General features: G+C 38.9%; 1 protein-coding gene and 1 long non-coding RNA gene across 5 annotated transcripts in view; one reads left to right on the top strand and one right to left on the bottom strand.

The window, feature by feature from the left end:
* LOC134160523 (uncharacterized) overlaps window positions 1–22784 on the top strand; it is a 47505-nt gene continuing 24721 nt past the window's right edge. The window contains exons 1-4 of one of the 4 annotated variants that reach the window (XR_009963582.1): window positions 1–140; window positions 4041–4115; window positions 7828–7945; window positions 11791–11924. This is a non-coding gene — a long non-coding RNA (uncharacterized LOC134160523). Of the gene's footprint in view, window positions 141–4040; window positions 4116–7827; window positions 7955–8887; window positions 11278–11790; window positions 11925–22784 lie in introns of those variants that run through there. The other 3 variants (XR_009963583.1, XR_009963584.1, XR_009963581.1) reach the window with 3 other exon arrangements.
* The window catches only part of PITPNC1 (phosphatidylinositol transfer protein cytoplasmic 1), a 79769-nt gene continuing 59555 nt past the window's right edge, over window positions 2571–22784 (bottom strand). The window contains exons 6-10 of the mRNA XM_062612597.1: window positions 18206–18301; window positions 9518–9673; window positions 8715–8778; window positions 5545–5663; window positions 2571–2713 (exon numbers count right to left, since the gene is read on the bottom strand). Coding sequence (XP_062468581.1) covers window positions 2708–2713; window positions 5545–5663; window positions 8715–8778; window positions 9518–9673; window positions 18206–18301 — 441 coding nt within the window. The 3' untranslated portion in view covers window positions 2571–2707. The remainder of the gene's footprint in view (window positions 2714–5544; window positions 5664–8714; window positions 8779–9517; window positions 9674–18205; window positions 18302–22784) is intronic.

Below are 22784 nucleotides of genomic sequence, written 5' to 3'. Positions count from 1 at the left end.
GGCTATTGGGTCAGTGAAGTCTCCTCAACAGCAGCGCTGCAGGAAGAAGGGCTGCAGCAGCAGCACAGAGACATAGCACTGAGCATCCTGTCGTTCTCCTACATCTGTGTCATACAGCTCTTAAGATGTGTCCTATACAGGTATGTTCAGAATTTTCATACATGCCCTATCCCCAAACCAAATTAATGTGATAATCGATATATCCACAAGGGATTGGAAATCAATCTGTTAAATATGAGTAAAGGTACGACTGCTTTTGTCTAATCATCTCTGTAAAACTCAAATGCCAAAACTTACATAGAAACATTTATCTGTAAGCACAGGGACATTATGGCTTTCTTTGACAAAGAAAAAAAATCACTGAAAACCAGACTTTCTGGCGGAGCAGACCTAAGGTATTTCTATATAGGTCAAATTCAGGAAATAAAACCCCAACCAAACAATGCTTGATGTTTTCAAAGGTCTCCTTTCTCTGCCAATGTTCCAATCTTGCTACTAAATAAATAATAATGAGATTAGACCAATTATAATCATGAATATATAATCTGTACACTCTTGAAGCTGAAATCATAAACTAATGTAGGAAAGTTTTGCTTGCATTATTACAGCAGCTTCTTTTTAAGCAAAAAAAGCATCACTCATTAGTTTACTAATCACACAGAATTAGTAGCTCTGAGAAGTGAAGCAGAACATGGACAGTAAGTGGGAGAATGCAGGTAGTCAGACCACAGCTAACCTATGAAGGGCTCTCGGATTTTGCTACCTACAGGATTTTAACTATCAAACAAATATACACTTGTCAGTGCAGGTTGGCAGTGGAATTCTGCTGCTACTAAAACTACGCTATAAATATCACACACTCAACATAACTTTGTAGATTGACAGCCATTGAGAAGTTCAGTGCATTTAAGCCAGTCAAATCACTGCCTTGTGCTGAGAAAACAGCACAAAGGTCCTGCCTGGGTAAAAGGCCATCCCCAGCCAACACTCAGTGATAGTTCAGCTCTGGAGGACTCTCTTTTTTCTAACCCATGTCCCATGTCATTGGTAGCACAAAGTATCACCCACTTTGATTGTATGATTCAGGCAATGGCTGTCATTCACTGGAATTGAACAGAGCCTTACTTAACTTCTGCTACAGCTAACCAGAATGATGGGTACTGGCAGCATTCATTAAACAGCAACTTGGATGAAAGGGACCAAAGTACCCCAAATGGGGGCCAGAAAGGAAGGTCTCTCACTGAGCCTAGGAGAAGACCATTTATTTTTCTCCTTCCACAGTCTTCTCCACTGGAAACATCTTTTCTACATTTTAATTCCTGAGACTTGAAGACCAGGAAGGGTACTTCTGTTTCCTTAATGTCACCCTACACAGAAGTGAGCAGCCCCACAATTCATTTGCTTTTCAAAGACTGATGTTCACCCCTCCCCCTGGATGATGACAAAGCCTGGGAACAGCTTTCTGTTGGCTGTTTAGGAAAGATGGGAGGCAGAAAAGAAAAAGGAGTCTCATGTTTTCTTTCCTTTACATTCAAGGTCTTAACAGCGTAACTACCACTTATCTTCCAGTGAGGAAAAGACAGAATTCATTGGGTTTGCTTCTCAACTGGCTCAATTTAGCTGCTTTTTTTGCAATCTTACACATGGAACACAACTGATGAATGCCAAGAGGGGTTTAAAAGATCACAAAAGGACAGGGGAGAGCTATTAAAATACATTATCTACAAGAAATAGGTGGTTTCTTTTACAAATTATGTGCAAGATAGAAATAGTTCAATGGCCTCAAAGTCAGTATAATTAATTACAATTGGGGCTTCAATACAGTGATATTTTAGGTTTGAAAAATTTTCTTTGTTAACTAGGCCCCAAATCCTGAGTCATATTAAGCAAAATGTGAATCTTGAGTGATTGGTGTTGGTGTTCAAGTGCAATGAGTTACAGGTCAAAGGTTTATGAATACACCAAAGCCTGAGAGCAGGAAGGATTTTAAAATCAGCTATCAAAGAAGAAAATGGGAGGGTTTTTTTTCCTGCTAACCCTGCATTCGAGTTGGCACTAATTTGCCACAGAAGTCCTTGGCAGCTTTACTAAATATCTACTCCTAATTGTAAATGCTATGACCTAGATGAGGATTTGCAGGTAGAATACTGCTACAGAAAGATTTCTTTTAGTTTACAGCGTTCCCCTCAGACTATGTCACTGTATGTCAGGACGATGCACCAGATGGCTTGAAGCACTACTTTAGGAATATATAGACTACGTTCTCGTGCATGCACTTCTCTGAAGGTTTTAAGGATCAAGTCTGAGGAAAGAAGTAATCTTTCCACACCAGAAAGATTATTTTAAGCAAAAAAAAAAGAAACAACAAACCACCATGACCTTTGTAGAAACTGAGTTACATCACTCTTGCTGTGGTAGACATGGCTTATCAGAAGGAAACATGCTAGGTGAATTTAAAGGTTCTTTTTCGCTGGGTCTGGAAGAGTGAGTGTTTCTGGAGCAGACTTTTTCCGAGGCCGCTCTCTGGAAACTGTTAGGAATTCAGGAGCATCTGTGGAGAGAGGAGTTGATGGAGCACTAGATGGAGCACTGCGGGTTGAAGAAGGCATGGAAGTGTTAGAGATAGATATTGCAGGTGGGAAAATCCCAATCTTCTTGTTGGTGGCTTCCTGAGTTGCTCGTTCAAACTCTCGGACTTCATCCATTGTCATGTCTTCAACAAGAAGGAAAGAAAAACAAAGACATATTAGAATAATCTCAAATGATTGTTTCATTAACTCAGTTAAATTACTGCCATCCAAACTGTCATCAGGGAATGACTGCTTATCATGCATATAATTACACGATTCTCCACATGAATCCTTCCTATGGTAACACATTGATCAGAGCACAATCAGTGGCAAATGTAAAGGAAACAAAGTTAAGTGCATTAATCACATACTAATGGCTCTCCTTCTACCTGGGTCTGAACTGAATAAAGATTGCTACCTCTGTAATTGCTGGAAAACTCAAGCTATTTCACAGGCAGTTAGAGAATCCATTTAGATACACAGTCAGCAAGTAGAATTTTTCAGAACTTCCAACAAAATAAAACTGATCAGGGTTTTGTTCTTTTCATTTAAATGATGAGCATGAATGGGTAAAGGGTTGTCATCGGGGTGTTCATCTGCTGTACTTCCCAAGGGAGGAAAACTTCTCTCTCCCCCCATGCGCAGGTTCCACTGACTTCCAGCTGCATGCATATAGCTGAGGCTTGTTTGCTTTTCTACTAACAAAACCTAAATAATTCCCTCACACTTGATAAAGCCAAAACATGCTTGCCAACTTTTCCATCCAGAACCTGTACTTAAACATATATGGCCAACTAACAAATCCACCGCTTAACTGCCTGCAAGATAGAGGCAAGATGAGATATGAGGTTAAAGCCACTTTGCAAGAGGAAGTCTTGTCATTGATACCGAGAAAACTCCAGGAACAAACTGTCACGCAGGTGACAAAGGTGTCACAGTGCTGTGGAAACCCACAAGAGGGCAGAGCGCTCCCAGCATGGATGGGCTCTGAGCTGAGCCCTGCAAAACTTCGGGAAAATCCCAGACGAATGACATCTGGTATAAACCTGAAACCTGCTGCTTCACGTCTACCCTGCCTGCAAGGTGTCCACTGAGCCAACTGAAATTAATTTGAGGTTTTTCACTGACCATCATATTAAATTTGTACATTTGAAGTATTTCATTAAATCATTTTAGAGATTTTTTTTTTCTTGTTTATTTTTTACCTCTGAAAGCTCCAAAACCCAGAAACAACCCCATTAGCATTTCAATCAGTTAAAAGTTCTAAGCCACAGGCCTGGCAATGGTGCTTAACATATATATGCCAAAATCCTATACTTTCCATACATCCACACTTTAATATTAGCCAGCTGCATGCATCTGTAGCCTTGGCTGCAAATGTTCTATAGAAACAGCTTTATGTTGCATTATAAGATCATACTAATCAATAAAAGCACGCATACTGCCAGTTGCCTTCTCTCTTCCCTGCAGACAACATTCCAGGGACCTTTCCAGCCTACGTTGCCAGTTATTAGGTGGGAGGATGAAGCTATTTTCAAATCTGAGGTAAGCGGTTGAAATAAACAGATGGTCTCAAGAGTATCTGTACCTACTTGTGTTGGAGATAGATTTCAACCTGTTTGCCTGATACACATTTTGTTTCACACCCTGTACCAATGTGTGTAGTGTTTCTGAACTCAAAGGGTTTTAAAGCACCCTCACATCAAAGGGAGCCCATCCATTCATTTCAGCTGTTTTCGATCCAGGACTTCTGTACAGCCTGAAATAAAAGCTGTCTTGGACAAGTGAACAAGGTAAGGAAGATTTCTCAGTCTACCTGCCATTTAAGTGAAGCCTGATTAAAGTCTTGCTAAGTGGCAGCCTGCAAGACTGTTCACTGTAAATTCAGACATGAAATACTGTCCCTTCAGCTGGCATTTGCTTTTTAGCGTATACTTGCTTTAAATTCCCTTCTGTTCTGACATCCAGTCAAGGAAAACAAGACTTTACCATGAGCTAAGAAGGCTCAGACTTTCTTTTTCTTTTCATTAACGACAAACTCTGTTCTGACCTCAATGGCACCTTTCCCACATGGGAACTAAGGATGAACGTCAGACTTCATTCAACGCCAAATTCTGAAGTGTAGAGCCAAAGGCAGAACCGATTCTCAATTTACTGCTCAGCTAAGGAGTTAACTTGATGTTCACAGAACTGCAGCATTTCAAACACAAAAATTACCTTCTGGTTTCCACTTGGACAACATTTTCTCCAGCTGGTGAGCATTTTTACTGAGCAAAAACAAAGGAAAGACTTTAAGCCCTTCAGGCCTTGCCCCACACTTGTAACATGAGTAAAACCATCACTGAGTTCTACAGCGCAGTTAGTAGAAATGAAGGAATAATAACATTTCAAAAGCAAGTATCACTCATGTCACTTATTTTTTCTATTTGTAATAGCAATAATTTCTGATTCTAGGCTGCTGCTTGAGGTGCCCAAATTATGAATTTCAATACTTAATGAATTTTCCAGAATCTGAATCAAAGAACCTACATAGAAACCGGCCCTTCTCCACAAACTGCTGTTACATACTGCTGAAAAAGATCTTAATCAATGACAACTTTAAAAGTAGTTTGACAACAGAGAAAAATTCATTAGCTTTTTTTTCCCTAGTAAAGCAAATCATTTTGTCAGTTCCATAGAAATTTTCCACTCCCCATGTTCCTGGCTTTTTGACTGAAGCAATCTGAACTCCTGCATTTTATAACTATTCAAATAGTAGAAAATAAAACTTGTCTTTAACTTCCTCTTCGTGCATCCAATGGAAATTTAAGCATTGTGTTTTCCTGGAAATCCACTTCATGGAGAAAGATTCTCTTCCTACTGAAGCAAAACCTCCCCCAGATTCCACTGACTGGTCAGCAAGATCAGACGGTTGCTCTGATCTGTGCAGGTGTATTAGCTGAGGATGGGCAATATGTTTTAAAAACGGACATACTCTTGCTTTGGCATGGCTCTCTATTTCATCCACAGTAGATGAATGTTGGTTGCAAACTTTAATGTTGGTTTTTTCATGCATGTTTTTCTCGTATTCTCGAACATCATCCATAGTCATATCTGTAAAAAGTTCAAAATTGTTGGCATTTTCCATTGATTCAGTGCAAACTTCATTTTTTTTTCTTAAGGAGAAGGTTCTAGGAATAGTCTTTGAGCAGAAGCCAAAAACGGATTAAAAAAAAAGAGCATGGAGCAACTAGCTTTATGAAAATTGACTCATAAAGGTAGTTATATCAGCCAAGGAAGGTATAAGAAGGTTAAGTCAAAGGGAGTCAGAGAACAGGAAGGAGTGGAAACTGTTTAGGAGTATCCGTGTAACACAAAGTAGGCAGAAAGTATTGATGTGCAGGCCCTGGCAAAGGCCAAGATCTTCTAAAAAGATTTTAGAAGATCCCTTGGAATAAAGGATAGGGACAGAAATATTGTAAATATTTACTTACCTTTCCAGGCACTTTCAGAAAGATTTTGTTATTTTTGCATAGTACATCTCATAACCAGCAAACATTCTTACAGTTAGAGCACATGTCAGCTTAGATTCCAGAAACTAACAATTATGCAGGTAAGTGAATGAATAGTGAATATGTGAATAGTTTTGTAGTCTCAAGCAATTGAATAAACTAAAAAAATTAGAAATATTCTACAAATCAGGCTGATTCTAGGGGTAGGATCATTTATCACTGTCTAGGCATGCCTGGCATTGTCAAAGTAGCACATAACCTGTTAGGTGCCTGCTATGTAACTCCAGGCAAGCATTACAGGTTTTAGAAGATTTATCATAAACCACACTTCCAGTAAACCAATGAAGAAACCAGTTCATTGACTTGTGACCTTACTCTGATGAGTATTCCCATGCTTTCAATAAATCTACCTGAGAGTAAGGTGTAAGTGAACATGAAGGCTGTAAGGATTTTGGTCTGTTCTTTACAACAGTTTGATAACTTCAGAGCTTCATGAAAATAGCCATCAACTTTTTACTCACAAAGCCTAACTGGCATTTTATTAGCATGAGAAACTTGCAAATGTGCTCCCCTTTTGGTAATGTACATGGTGGTTTTGTTCTTGAGGCTGTAATTTTTCTCAAGTTTATTATGTGCCACTTGGATTTGTGAATTCTTGTATCACACCACTCCTTGTTATGTGAGATGAGGCTCTTGCTGCATTTTATGAGACAGCTTTTAAGCAAAGATATAACTTCTGCTGTTACATTAGTAGTGCAATGCAGTACTTCATCAGTGAAAATGAAATGCAGTCTAGAATTGTGATCAAAAGTAAACATAGAATAACTCAAAATCCTACTCCTTTAGTCTTTCACTGTTATCTGGAATGAAAAACAAGCTCATGAGCCATGCTAAGCATGCACTTTGCCAAGCAGAGAACATGCTCTTCATTTGTAAATAATGCTGTGAAAAGAAATATTCTTAATAATAAAGCTAAGTACAGTTTAGTAAATGTAACGACATGACACATTCATACTTACAGTATCAGTAATCAGTCAGTAATATCCATAACATAACATTTTCTTTAATAACTGATTTTATGACACGATAATTCGATTCTGCTTTACTGACTATCATCATCTTCAAGTCTTTCTCAAACTTTTCTTTTAAAAGCTGATAACAGACACACTGATGACATACAGATGCTTTAAAAATTCTGTGTTTTTAAAACCTCTCCCTACGCACACAAACCACAAGAGCTGTTAAACTGAACTGGGTGGATACAACTTGGATCTCACTCATTTTGGATAATGAAATACTCACTTTCTAGTCAGCAAGTCTTACCAAGTGCTATACTTCAGAGGAATGCAGTGGCAGAAGGGCTGCACACAGCAGAGTTACTTAAACTGACTTCCTGCACTTTCTATTATAAATCTTGCTATGTTCTTAAGCCTTTATTCATATTTTTTTTAGTTAGACCAGATTTTTTAGGTTTTGCACTTAGCCTGACAATTAAGTTCCAAAAGTACACTACATTATTTAGGAAAAAGACTCACCATTACAGAAATCCGTGACATAATTGTGTATCATAACATTCCATTTGGGGAAAGAGTATTTTTGTCAGGGTGCATTCAGATTTAAGATGGGAAAATCTGTGGTTAATGGTTTTGTGGCTAAAGCTGTTCCATATGTTTAACTTCATGATTACTCACTTGTTATCATCAGCAACTCTGCTAAAGTACAGATGACTCTTTGCTTCCCATTAACATTTCTTTATATCTTGCTAGACTCTGATGCAAAACTGTGCAGATTTCTGAATACACTGGAGATGTGTGTGTTTGCACCAGCCCATGGAATGCCCACGAGGGTGTTTCCTGAAGCTTAAGGAGGGTCTGAATAAATGTTGTAAATATATTCCCCAGTTGTAAAGTATGTTACAAGAGTATCTTAGAAATGGTTCTACAAGTATCTATGGTTATGGACACATCTTACTGACAATACATGGAAAAAGTACAAACCCTTTGAGCTTATTTTCTGCAGAGTAATTGGCTCTTTGATATTCAGATTACTCTGTACTATTGGAAGGGCCTGTTCCTACAGCTGGGGCATGGACTTAACACAGTTTTTGCATGCAGCTGCTGCTGAACCAGACCCAGGAGGCTACACAATGTTTATATCCCTTTTTCAGAAAGGACTTTGAGCTCCATCTTTTCTTTACTGCAATCCACATTAACAGGTTAAAACTTTCCTAAAAAGCTGAAACTGTGTTGGATGAGAGGCCTCAGGAGCTTGCTGCATGGAAATGACTGCAGGTTAATGCAGTCTTAATAAGAAGCTTTATTCCAACCTGCATGTGATTCTCCATGTAGATGACTCTTGGTGGGGGCAGCTTCTACCTGCCTCCAACACAGGGTGATGAGCCTGATGTCTGTCTGGTGAGCGATGTAATGGTGTCCCTGTGTGCTGCCTGCCTACCATGCAGCCTACTTTTGTTAGAAAAACCTGCTGTGAATGAGCTCTCTGTGTTCCACAGAAGCTGCACATAGTTCTCTCTCTTTCACGAACAACTTATATTAGAACCTGATGATCCACGAAAGTAAACAGAAATCTTTTGTGAGCTGACATTAGCTTTGCATCAGGCCTTTTAAATGGGCTGGTTTTGGAGCATACTTACCGTACCACTCATCAACCCAGGCAAATGCCTGCCGGTGACCAATCAATAGTATATCTCTGACGACCTGTGGAACAAGGGAAAGGTTAAATACCTCTGCAGCAACTACACAGAAAAGTGTTAGAGAAGTAACACTTGTCCTTCAACATGACTGAAAGTGAAAAATATTCTGTCAGTTTTATGTCTAAGGAGACGTGTCCTAGAGAGTCAGACATACTGCCTCTGAAGGTCTTTGGCCCAACCTCCCACCTCAAGTGGATCTATTGCCCACACTGGATCACATCAGTGTGGCTGTGACCTGCATGGGAGACCATTTGGGAATGTGTTCAGCATTTATTAATCTTTGGACAATTAGACCTTCTGGGACTCTTCCTTTTTCCTTGTTAGTTTTTTAAACGAGGATAAAACACATTTATCTGTGGATAAACAGAATAGTTCTAATACTCTGACAAATACTATCATTTGGCTGTTATGCCATTCATCCATTAGTTTTTTTAGTGGATTGATTGGAAAACTTTCCCACTACCTGTTTGTAAGAAATTCTGCACATCACTGCTACATGTACTCACATGTATTCACAAATGCTTCAGCTCATACATTTACTACAGTATTGAATATATTGATAGTTTTTGTCAACGTTAGAACTCTCTGGCTCTGCTCCAGATCTTCCAGCCCCTGGAGAGAGTTCTGAGTGCAGATTCAGCTGAGCTCCCCAGCTTCTACACAGTCATAGTTACATTCCTGTGCAGGGCAGTACTCAAGTTCTGCTTATGTGAAGGATAAGAAACAGCTTGTGTTTCACTGACCTTGTGTACAAATTGCTCTACTCTGGTTTGAAGCCCCCAGACTTCAAATTTCACAGTCACAAGCTTGTAGGAACACATGATGGGCTGATGTGTCTCTCTCCAGCCTTCTTTTAACTGGCCTCTCCCAGTCTTCTGTGACTTGAAATATTTAGGATCCTGCAAAACAAAGAAAACACACTGGGAAATGCAGGAGAGGAAGTCCTGTTTGTTAATGCGTGAAAGTAAATGTTTTGATAAGACATAAGATATTACAACGTGCTAATAAACATCATGAAAAAGTAACATGAAACTGACTTAAATAAGTACCAGAATACACTAAAATCCAATCTGTCTTTTAGTCCAGCAGCCAGTGAATCGATGGCAGCATATTCTTGGAGATGCCTTAACAATCCTATCATCTAGGGCATTTTCTGCTATAGGAAAATAGATTATTGCAAGTAATTACAACACAGTGCACTCCAAATGTTATTTATGGCCTTTGGAAAAGAACCAAACCCATGGCTTCTTCAGAGCTGCTTTCCCACTGCTCCCTCAGGATGACTTACTAGTACTGTCTACCCATGTCCTTCTTGCTGAAATCATGTCCAATTGGTCACACAGACACTGATGTGACCCTCACAATGCCATTTTCAATGTTAAGTATTTTGTATATCCAGGTGGGCAGTATTAAACTCCTTCAATTCAGCCGCCCCTGGTTACAAGTGAGTTACAGACAAAACACTAAAGAATTGAACTCTGTCTCTCTTCTAAAAAATGCAAAATCAAATAAATTGGTGTGGAAATTACAAAAGCAAGACCAAAAAACCAATAATGGTATTAGTTAATCATACAGTTTTATCTGTCAAAGAGTAATTTTCCGTATTGGTATAATTCCATTTCACTTTATGTCCAATCCTGACAATTACATCTTGTAAATAGAAATAATTTACAGTTAAGCATTGATTTTCAAAGCTTAAAAATAATGTACTTCTAGTAAATTCATAGTGGAGCTTCTAAAAATCTCTCTTCAAGAGTAACCACCCATGCTTGCCTGTGCTGTCTTCCCCAAAGCTGAGATTTGGGAAGATCTTTTGAATCCATCCTTTGTTATAAAAGCAAAACATTAAACATGTATTTACACATGTGCTTAAATTATGAATTAAATGGAAAACAATCAGGAGAAAAACTAACAAAAAATTGATACAACTATTCCGATCTTAATTTTCTTTCATTCATTGTGAGCTTATATATCATTCAGCATTCCTTTTTCTAATGTTCAGCTATCTCCTGACTCAGCTTCTGATTTTATCCATAAACTGAAGCTCTGTTATTAAAGCCTCTCTACAAAGCTCTAATGAGGTGATAGTCTTGCTGCTCTGTGAAAGTCATTGCATTTATTGCTGACATACCCTTTTCTAAATAGAAACTTGAAGCTTGCAGCATAATAAGGTTCCAATGTTAAATCACAATGAGAAACAATTCAGTGTCATCATTTATCAGAGCAATATACCACCGTACATCACAGCTCATAGTCTCATGCTGTTGCCAATCTTCTCACTCAATACAACTTGACCTCAGATTGATCTAGATGTTTTTTGCTTGAATTCATCAATGTAATAAAAATAAGAAAAGCAAAAAAGAGAAGAACTAAGATGTAATATTCAGCAAGATGTAAAATTCTAGTAGATTGTTCTGTAAATAAAGAAATAACTACAGGAAATATGATTTCAAATATTCCTGCAAAATATTCCAGTGTTAAATAAGCATTTCTAGAAAGGAAACCAGTTTAATGTAAGGAAGGGTCTGCTGTTTCTGACATACACATACGGTGCTAGTGTGATGGAGCCAGTGTCTTGATGAAGCCTTTCGGATATGCACATCAGTAATACTGAGTGTTACACTTCACAGCCCTTCAGTGATAACCACATCTGTAATGGAATAACTTCAGTGCAGTCCAAAGGGATTTACTGCAATGATTTTGAATCAGTATCAACTATTCAGAAGTCACAAATAAAAATCAACTAACAAAAGCTACGCTGCATGACTGCCCAGTCCTGCATGGAACTTGTGTCTCAAACTGCCAGAACCCCCTGGATGCTGTGAAAGTGTTTTGCTTTGGTTTGGCTTTGCGATGTCCAGCCCAGTGGACAAGAGGGTTCTTAAATTGGTGTCCCACAAATAATCCACCTACTGCATACAATTTATCCACCACACCACTCCTAGCTGCAGATTCCTTTAATGGCACCCAGGGATGGCACCTTTGTTTCCCTTAATCACATCCCTTTCTCTTGGAGGACATGATGTTTAGTCACAAATTGGCTGGACAGTTCCAAGCAGAGAGCCAGGCAATGATGGACAGCATGGGCAACTTGTATCCAATAGCTTTTATGGAAATTCCTGCCTTTTTGAAAACATTAACTGATGAATGGAAGCCAGGAAACAGAAAGAATTCAGAGGAATGGATGAAGATGTTAAAGATTTTACTGAGTGCTTGATCAGGCAAGCTAAAACTCGAAGACTGTGTATAAGCTCAGTCAGATTTAGGATACAAGTAGTAGGTCATAAGATACACAGCAACATTAAACAAAGTGAATTTGAGAACCGAATCCCTGGGCCATCAATTCAAAGGGTGTCGAAGGTGAGAACTTTGGCATGAAAGCCACAACCCAGACCAATTCATGTGCCTGACTCACGACTTCAAATTGCCAGGTTCAGACTCCCAGCCTGGAGTCCTTCCTGCAATCAGTATGTAAGGTCCTTCTAAAAAATGTAATTAATTAGGAGGATAATTTTCTATTAAATACAAGTAGAAATAGCTCTGGTACACAGCACTGCTGCTCCTCCTGACTCTCATGCTGTAGCTCACTGATTAGGTCAGTCAGAACAAATTAGACTCATGGGCCACGCTCGCATCTCTGCAAGTCCCAGGAGGAAGTGCTGAGCACCTGCCTGTACCAGACCACGGCCATTCCTTGTTCCTCCTTTGAAAGGCATGGCAATTTCCCAAACAGATACCAGAGGCATGAGGCTGCAGTGAAGCAGCAAGTTCTACAGGCAGGAATTGTGGCACATGTGCTTGAAACACTTCTGTCCGTGACTAGAAACTGGGAGAGCTAATCTTTGCTCTGACCCCCTTTTTATATTGTTATTTACATCATTAATTGTGTGTGCCTTATTTTTGCTTCAGCCACCCATGCCTTCCTTTCTAGAGGAGCCATCAGCCAAAGAATACTGCCTCTATTCACTGTTCCCCCTTAATTTATCTACTGGCAGAATCCTCAATCCATTTTAAATGTAATGGCATAGCTAAAATCTTTTTGTTTAAATAACCTTCTCGTCCTTTTATCAGACACAATTTATTAGGAAAGCCCATCTGGCAAATCCTTTTGCAGAGGAGCAAAACCTACTCTGTATTTGCAATACATTATTGCCAGGTGCAGAGTGATTTAAAAATAGCTCTTCTGCTAACAAAGCAGAAACAACATGACCCGTGAGCTGGGCTTATTTGAGAGTAAAATGTAAAATTATAATGAAATAAAACAAAAGCCCTGCTGTGATGGATAGGGTTTTAAACACAGCACTCTCCCAGTGTTTCTTAGGCCATGTATGGTTGGTCCTGGCTCAACAGCTTATTATTTAGCATTTATTTACTTAACTTTCCCCATGGACCACAGACGTTACAGGCATCGGTGTGGAACTGCAACCTCCTTTCCAGGAGGGAACACCACTGTATTGACAATATAGCACTGGGCTGTTGCAATGCCTTTTCAGATTTTATTCTGAAATATTATGTTTAACTTAAAGTTAAATAATAAGATACATTTGTGGTTTACAGAAACCTGCCAAATCTGAATAGGCATCCTTTCCCTGAGCTTCACCATGGGATCAGCAGGAGTTACAAATGCCATACTCTTGTGCAGCTGTCAACACCTACTTTGTCTGTGTGCTGGAAGCCAGCGTGGAACATGTTGTTACCTTGTCACTGATCTGTCTCAAAAATTTCTTACTGTTTGTACAGCCATTATAGCATGGAAAGAGATCCCTACGGTGAATGTGCTCTCCAGAGGTGAAGGTGCAATATGCGTATGCCATGCATGCTGTTCTCTTACTGGAGGCACTCAGATCTAAAGCAGATTCTTCCTCTCTTCCTTCCTTTTAATGCATGGATTAGTTTTTTCAGCCCCTACTGCAATATGTTCCACCACTGTGCTTATGTCAATACTTACATGTGGTCTGGCCTTTCACCATCAGCTGTAGCTGCTAGGGCTTGGATTTCAGCTTAGCGAGGGCTCTGGAAAGATTTGTTGATGTAAAAATGCTACTACTATAGACATATACGTGGAGCCGTTTTTAAAAGACTTTCTTTCCCCCCCTCTTCTTGAATTTCCAATAGAATGTATTTTCTGGAAGAGACAGCTAAATACTTCAGAACTGTAAATACTGGGACAGTCCTGAGGTGTTAAGATATGATAATGCAGCCAGGCTTTACATAAGCTCACAAATGAAGTTAGTCAGAAGGAAAGGGAAATTTTAATCTCTTTTTGCCATGCCCTGTTCTGATCCTCTGTACCAACATGTTGTACACGTTCACTGGGGGGCCGAGGCAGCTGTGTTATCTCAAACATAATTCTCTGGCTCTGTAATGTGATAGAGGTTTTGTTATTCTGAAAGCACCTGGACAGTAGTAAGCTGGACCTATTACAGTGCAGCTGTGTTAAAGTAAAAGCAGCCAGAAGAAGAAAAACTGCAGCAGCTGCATGAAGTCTTTCTGTGTGGAGGTAACTTAAAAAGTTTATTCCATTTGTCCAACTCTCAACTGCTTTGTTATAAACAGGAAATGAAACACTGTTAATTTTGACAACTTGAGTATGTTGGCAAAGAACATTTTGCTCAGTAGCTCCCATCTACAGTAGATGTTTCATTTCAGTGAATGATTCACTTGAGGCCCTCACTCTTCAGCATAGCTCAGTTTTATTCTTTTCTATAACTCAGATAAATATGTATGTCTATATGGGGAATACATGATGGCTGGTGATACATATTCATTGAGGGTAAAGTCGCAAGGAAATGAATTTACAAAATGTGCAACTACTCTTACCTGTAGGCTTGCACATTCTTTATATAGATACAGAAAATTCTGTATTTGATGTAATACACACATTCAGATTTGGACACATATGTGAGTCCTTACAGAAAAACAGGCAAACTTGTTAGCCTAGATTCAAGCTTTCTCCATTTGGGAACTCACATTTTAAACTTCTGAAGTTTAAGGATTTTTAGGCCTATGCTAGTAAAAAACCCCTGCTTTATTTAGGATATGGCAGCACTGTGGGGTGTTCTGGTGGCTACTGCACAATGAAGGTTGTAGATGGTCATTAAGTCAAAATTCAGTCATCTGCTTTGGGAGGCCCAAGACTGCTGCAGTTACATCCCCTCCAGGCTTCTGCAAGGACAACTTTTTGGATACCAGAAACCCGTACACCTCCATGGAGGACAGACTTGGACTCGGTGTATGTTTGTAATAGCTACAAATTGTCTCTGATTCACTGTTTACTTGGTGATTTAAGTCCTTCTCTGCACACACTGACAGATAAGCTCTCCATTCTGAAGGGAATTCAAATCACTTGCAGGCCTCTGGACAAGAGATCACCCAGCATTATTGGCAGAGGTCCCTCCTCAGTGAAACAACAGCTCTCCTGAAGCCTCCAGCTAACTATATTTTTCCTTTTCCATTTTAGTTAATACTTAGAAGGAGAGAAAAAGCAGATATGCACAAATCTGAATTCAGTCATTTTCCCTTCAACCACCATGACATTTTCGTGGAACACTTCTCCTTTCTCATCAGCACCAGCTCAAGTCAAAATGAGCTGTGCAATTCAAATGGAGTATACATTTATGTATGATGTTTTATACATGTTGCCTTTTTATGCATGAATCATTATTACGTAAGTTACAATGGAAGGTAGAACATAGATATGTTTATAGGATTCATGTCAGGGCAAGTGAAAAGCCATGTTTTAGATCCCAGGTGCTAGGAAGAAGAGATGGGTTGCTTCACTTTGTATGGAGTTTGTTGCTGTGGGTCCCTTGGGTATCTCCTGAACCCTCCCGTGGTTGCTGCACTATTATCACCTCTATTGATGATACTGATATCGCACAATCGCATCTTCCATTTATAGAAATGAGAAAAACAACACTAAAGCTGCCCAAGCTCATTCTGGTACAATCAATGTTATTTGATACAGTAGCCCAAAGAAAGGTCACAGCCAAATTGTAGGAAGGGGCTGAAAAACTTAGGTTTTTGGCCCAAACAGCCTGTGAAGGGTAACTGAGCACTTCAAAGTTCAAAATAATGGAAATCACAAATACTAGCTTAACTGCAACTATGCAATTAGTGCTGTCTGATCATATCAGCAATCACCCATCTACAAGCAGTTGAAGTAGTGTGTGAAAGGTTTAAATTATTTAAGTTACCCCTTTAATATACAGTAATGAAACTAAATAAGGAAATTTGCTGTTAAAAATGACGTATATTTTTAATTGAAGAGGGATGCACTTTCATCAGGATATAAAAGAAATTTAAAGCTCATGTCTAGAAGCTGCCACATATGCTGACCCTGATCCAGAACTCACTTAACTGTAATCATGTAGAAGCTCCACTGAGCTGAAGAGATTACTAACATGCCTGAAGTTAAAATCATTCTCAGTGGTCTTTCCAGATGGGAGTCAGAACACTACCCTGAGGGATCTAATTCTTAAATCACTTTTAATCTTTAATCTTAGTATCACTTCAGCTAAATGAACTAAAAGCAGCCAAATTATTATTAGAACTAAAATGCCTTTCAAAAGCTTTCAGTAAATGGGTTTTAGTTATCTCTAAAACTGCTATTTGGAAAACACAGACCGTTCCTCATTTACACAAACTTACTTTTTATCCTGTTCTGATTGAAGACAGACAGAAATTACATTTACAACATTAAAAATCTTTTTATAGTCCCTAAATGATGTATGAGGCTTCATGAGAAATGGGAATTTGGCTTCACATTCATCATATGGTAGCATAAAACCCCATAGCTGGTAAATTTTGGAAGATACTTAATTCAACTATTTTTAATTCAGTGTCAGTTACAGTATGTGCACAGTTAAATGCTAAGGTGTTCTTACTATTTTGTACGAATTCTGAAACAGAATTTGGTAGGCACATACACATCATCCATCAGTACAGAAAAAAACAACAGATGCTGGGCTATTTTTGTTGTTTAAACCCATGTAAAATTCCATTTTGCTTGGAATCAGGTCTCTAGTGTCTGAAATAACAACACAAAGACTGAAATTCTTTCTTGCTTAACATGAGGTTGGTTTCCTCTATCATAAGAGTAACCATGTGGAAATTATACTTAATAGTTGGCTATTAAAAATGGGAAGGAAAGCTGAAAAGGTGTTAAACCTCCATGTTTACCATTTCTGGAAGTGCACACATTGACATGGAAAATCTGACATGATTTCTTTAAAGCCCAGTGAAATGCTGACCCATTCAATAGCAGCAGTCATTCCTAAATGGAACCAGGAGACTATGGAGTTCAGATAAGATGATGGGACCAATAAGCTGTTTCATGAGGTGTTATACAATTTTAGTACTAACCAGATGGGTTTCATTATCTAAGGGAACTAATAAAATTACTTTTCATTCTACTGTAGACCCAATTTGGTTTTATGACCCATACATAAAATTTGAAATAGGATCTATAAATGGAAGATAACAAGTACCCGACTTTTTTAGTCTGAAAATCATGTCTCCTATGGTATAGAAATAAATTCATTGGCAAGTCTTCATTTTCTGCCCTAAAAATGATTATGTAGTCTCGTTTTGTATAGTCAAACAGCTGCCATACTCATTGCCAGCTATGAATATATACTTGGCTCCAGAGGAAAATCATATCTCCAGAATTAAATGCAAGCAGAGATCTGATCTTTCCTCTCTAGCTACTTGTTGTGAACCATCATTTTTCAAGTCTGAGGTTACTGAGGCCTCATCTTCATTTGCATGATGGCTGCTGATTTCAAACCAGTGAATTGCACTGACCTAAAAGAAGGGTGCTCTTTAGAGATGTGAGCCATCAAATATACATGGAGTGATTTCCAAGGGAATTCTAAGGGAACAAATGTGTCTGCTGCCATTGATGCTTCCTGGCAGATTCACTGCAGCATGTAGTCTACTTCAGTCCCTCTTGGTCTTGTGTCATGGTCACCAATGAGTTACCTCGTGCATCAACCCTGTCCTCATCTGTCCTTTGCCTGGGCTCAGACACTTCACACGACTTGTTCATCATGGCGGGATGCAAGTAAGGATGACAGGAACATTTAATACCCCTCAGACCTGCAAACACTTAACTGAGCTTCATGATTCAAAGAAAAGTCTTTTTCTACTTTGAATGAATTCAGATGAACATCAAAGATCTGGTACAGGATATGTTCCGATAAGGGTATGAAAGCATTTCAAAAGGCTGGAGGAACCATCTGCAAAAGGAAGTGTCAGGCAATTTAGATAAGGAGGTTGCTATTGGCTTCCCCTCAAATTGAAAGCTTCTTAAATACTACTGACCAGCAAGATTTCATACAAAAAAAACCTTTGATTTGATTACTATCGAGGCTTTCCTGCAGCCTCTTACATTCCCTTCTTCACCAATTCACAACCAAGTTGTCTCTTACCTCTGATTCCTTGTAATAGCGCTCGGGAATTTCATCACTGGCAATATCAATAAAGCAGACTTCTCTCTCCAGGTCTTTAGCTTCTTTGTCAAAAATCTGCAAGAGTTAAAGAGACTCAGCACTGTTCAGAACATCACCCTTACAAAATCCACCTGGAATAACCGTTACAAGCAATTTCAATGACTTGTGCAACATAATGTATTTTTGGCTTGCATCTGAACATCTTCTGATGTAAGATACCGAAGTTTTTGCAGGGACACAGTCACGTTCTCTAGCAGATGTCAAAGGGAAGAAAATCGGTGTTCTCAAGATCATACATAAACAAGGTGTTCCTAAGCAAAATTTATGACAGTTCGAATGAATTATCCCACAGACTTTTTCAGGAACAATCCACTATGTCAGATCAACAGAGGACTGTTAGACGTTAACACATCGTGTTCAGCACTTACTGCTCACACTGCAGGTCTTCCTTGTACTTTTTGGAAGGGAGACTTTGGTCACAAATAGTAAAGTCAACATCTAGGATGGGGTTTATTGTGTTCTCTACTGTTTGAGCTGGATTCCATTACTGTGTAAAAAACTTAAGTTTCTGGACTCTGGCTGTTTCTAACCTTTTCACTCTAGGGACAAGAATGAAATGCAGGTATTTTGTGTGAACAACTCAGGCTAAGGTGCTGTTATACTGAGAATCAAAAGTCTGGTTGAACTGTCCTCAGTGGAAGCTGGAAACTTCCATCCATTTGAGCACACTCAGAGCTTATTTTCATCTCAGTCCTTTAGGAGCTGGTTTTGAACCTCAAGTCTCTTGTTTTTGCAAGGCAAACAATGGCTATATTTGAAATGCAGGTCATTTGCATCTGTGCCTGTGCCCAGAATTTAACGATTGAGGCATCTTGGTGACCCATGTGACTGATCCTATCCCTGCAATATAATTCTACTTGTGATTCTGGGACTTGGAAATAGTGGCTAGCTAAAAGGCTATCATGAACCATCAAATTCAGGGAAGCTCTGCAGACACTGTCAAGATCAGTAACAAGCCAAGGATGTGTTTTTCCCTTTGGGGCACAGTGTTCTATAGCGAATGTTTCCAGGAAGCATAAATACTGTTTTCTTTTTTTGTTGTTGTTAAATAAATGCAGTGAACGCTCTGTTAATTTCACTTCATCCTAAAGGAACAGTTAAAAAAACAAAATGCCAGCGACTATTCAGTAACAAGAATGCTACTTTAGTGGTTCTGGAAGATGCGGCTACCCATTTAAAGCATTCAAAGTGAGCAATGAACTATGATGAACCAGTTTACCAGCTGGTAAGGAGAACGTTGCTCAGGAAATATACGAAAAGCTGAAGTTTGACTCTACCATTTTAACTTGTCTTGGTCATTAACAGCACTGGAATAAAATAAGCAATGCTGAATGCTTTGTGAACTGGATATAAAATGTTAATGTGTCTGAAACTGCAGAAGAACGAAACAAAGGGAAACTCCAGTCTGCTTTTATCTGTGTACTTATTTTCCTTCTCCAGTCCTTGTTTTGCAAAACATGGTGATTATTTGAACAAATGTGAGCTGAGGGGGCCTTTCCCCATCATGCCCTTTCTTGGAATACATTTTTTAAATAGCTGTTGTGTTTGATATGTATAATACAGGTCGCTTTTTACAAGCTTCCCTGCTTGCTTTTCTCCTAAGCAAATTCAGATATACAGAGCAGTCCCTTGATGAAATCAGCTGAGCTATTTCTGGAACAAGATGCTTTCACTATAATCTCTGAGCTTTAAATAAAATAATGGAGAATTCTCTTAAATGGCCATTACCAGGTCAACTGAGGCCCTGAATCAGTCAGTGTATGGTTTAAGTACAAACCTCATGAATTTAAGCACACACAAATCTGCACATTTGCAAGGACCTAAATTGGAACTATTACCCAATATCTTATCTGAAAAAAATGTGCCCTGCTCTGTCACAGGCTTGATCCACATATTGCACCTCTAAGTAATATAGTTTTACATTCTTTTTCTCTTTCAGATGCTTTGCTAGAAGTGGGGATGACAGATGCCTTTGCCAATCTGTCAAAAACAGGAGGAATTTTTCAAGCATTTCAACTGTGCCTTATTTGCTGCTTCAGCTACCTCTGACCATTTCCTCCATTCCAGAAGTTTGCTGAATGACATTGTTGCTTCCCTTTACTGGCACAAGTTGCTGTCTAATCATTTATGCTTTTCCCCTTCTTAGATTGTCCTCACAGCATTTGCAGATAGGGATTTAATCTTCTCATTCTATCAGCAGCAGAAAGTAAGAAGTCATTAGAGAACAAGACTGATTTCTTTCCTAGCTCTAATTCTCTTATTTCCTCTCCTAACCCCATAATCTGCGATTGCCTCAAAACCTGTAGGAAGGATGGGTTTATTGTGTTTGTGATCAAAGAGACTAAAATTTAGAAGTTTTAAAGGAAGAGATTAAAGGCCACAAAAAGAAGCATAAGGCTCCCAATCTGTGCAACTGTATTCACAAATGTGCAGAAAATGAATGGTGAGAACAATCTGTATCCTTAAGAAGATGATGTAGAAAGGCAGAATATTAAATATTATTTTGGAAAGAGCTGGACAGGCTTTACAGTTGGAAGCCAAGTAATTAATTGATACTGAAATACACAATCAAATGGAAAACAAAGAGTAATATTCAGGCTGGAGAGTCCTTTCTGCATCAGAGTTTGGCTTTTCTTAGGGGTGGGGTTTGTGACAGCTTTTTTACAACAGACAAACATTTATACACTTTCCAAGAGGACTGAAACCTCATCATTATGTAGACTAACTCACCCACAGGAAAAGTGGAAAAAAGATTTCAGTTGGGTCATCATTACGATTGTCAGTAGTGTCTTTTGGGGAAAATTTTCAGACTCTGGCAGATGATTCCAGTGCCTCAGAAAAGGAAGATCACAGAGGATACTGCAGCAATCCAAGTGCTGCTGTATTTAGAATTCTTTCCTTCATTTTCCTCATGACCTACAATGACATATCCTAGCACATTGTTAGAGACTTGACTTTTCTTCGTAGCCACAGCCAGAATGGAAAGTCAGATTATGAGATGACAGTAAGTCAACAACAAATTTAGTATCTTTTTCTACAAGCTCCTTTCCCATTTTTCTTCTTTTATCTTCAGGCTAAATTGCTGGCTTCACCCTCGTTCAGATGTAGCTAATCCCAAATGTAACTTTTATGGCAAATCCCCATAGCCAGCCTGGTTTGGATAGAAATGGGTATAAAGTCAGACCCTGCTGAGTCCATTCTCCTATGCTAGTAGGACTCTGAGGGTCAGATCAGTGCTTGTTTGCCTTGGCTTTGTTTCATAATATATGAATGTATCTTGTGATATTTCTTTCCTGTCATCAAGAGCAGAATATATATGGATTCATCATTTGTAGGATGGTTTAAATCTAGATTTAATAGTATGAAAAATTTAGAGGTGTAATTGCAGTAAGGTCTGCAAGAATAGTTTTTTTTTCCCTATTAAAAAGGTACAAAACCTGCTCTCCACCTTGAAATTCTAATCCCCTTAAATTGCCTTCGTCAGAACTACTGGCTAGTCTCCAGTTTTGTATTACAGCATCCTTTAGCAGGTTGTGTCATCTGCTCCACTTTAACTCTCATTTTCCTGGAGGAAAATTTGGTCTAGAATAAAAGGCCACCTCCTCAGAAATTGAACTCTGGAGTTTTATTCAGTGTGTAACTTTTCACTAAGTCATGTTCCAACCTCCTTACCCCCAAAGTCCATTAATTTGCTTTGGAGATTTACTTGGGCAAAGATTACAGGAATTGCCCAATTTCAAACCTGTTCACTGGCTAAAACTATTCATGTGGACATACATAACGGGGAGCAGTTTGATAGAAAGAGACTGAATCCCTCCCTGGGAGCAGTAAACGTGGCTCACTGATCAGCATCCGAATATCACTGCTGCAGAGAGGAAGAGCAGCCACATCTTTATCAGCAGCCTTGTTGCCTGCTCTCTTTTTTCTCTATGTCACGACTCCTCTATTATTCTATCTCTCACAAAATATCTCGCTTAGATTTGTACTTTCTGAAGAGAGAACTGTATTTTCATGTAATTACGTCAAAGTAGCTCCAAGGCCATAACAGACTGGGAATATTAACTGGGATTAGGTTTTTTAAAGCCGCATTCATTTCAAGTGTTACAGTTACTAATTCACTTCAGTCGTTCAGTTAGAAAAATCAAATAGGAGAGGCACAACCATATTACTTGCTCACATTCTGTCAGTATGGGCCTTATCTTAGTTTTGCAGTAGCCATATGTGTTAGGGACTCACTATTTGTAATGATATTCACCAAAAGGAGAGCTCTTGGCACAGAAGGAACTTACAGCTAACCTCACCATTTATTTGTCTGTACCCTTTGAAACTTCTTAGAGGGGGAAAAGCCTCACAAAATCAAGATTTTTCATTGCAAATCATGAAGCAAACAGATACTGAACAGCATCATACAGAAAAAGTCCAGGTGCAAATAAAATCATCCCTAAAACTGAACCTTGATTTTGACATATTTGCAGTGGTGCCTGGCAGTCCTTTAGCC

This window comes from Pezoporus occidentalis, unplaced genomic scaffold (genome assembly GCF_034315485.1).
Source record: "Pezoporus occidentalis ecotype Australia unplaced genomic scaffold, CSIRO_AGI_Poc_V1 ctg160, whole genome shotgun sequence".
Classification (NCBI taxonomy): Eukaryota; Metazoa; Chordata; class Aves; order Psittaciformes; family Psittacidae; genus Pezoporus; species Pezoporus occidentalis.
This window is presented reverse-complemented; position numbering and strand designations above follow the sequence as displayed.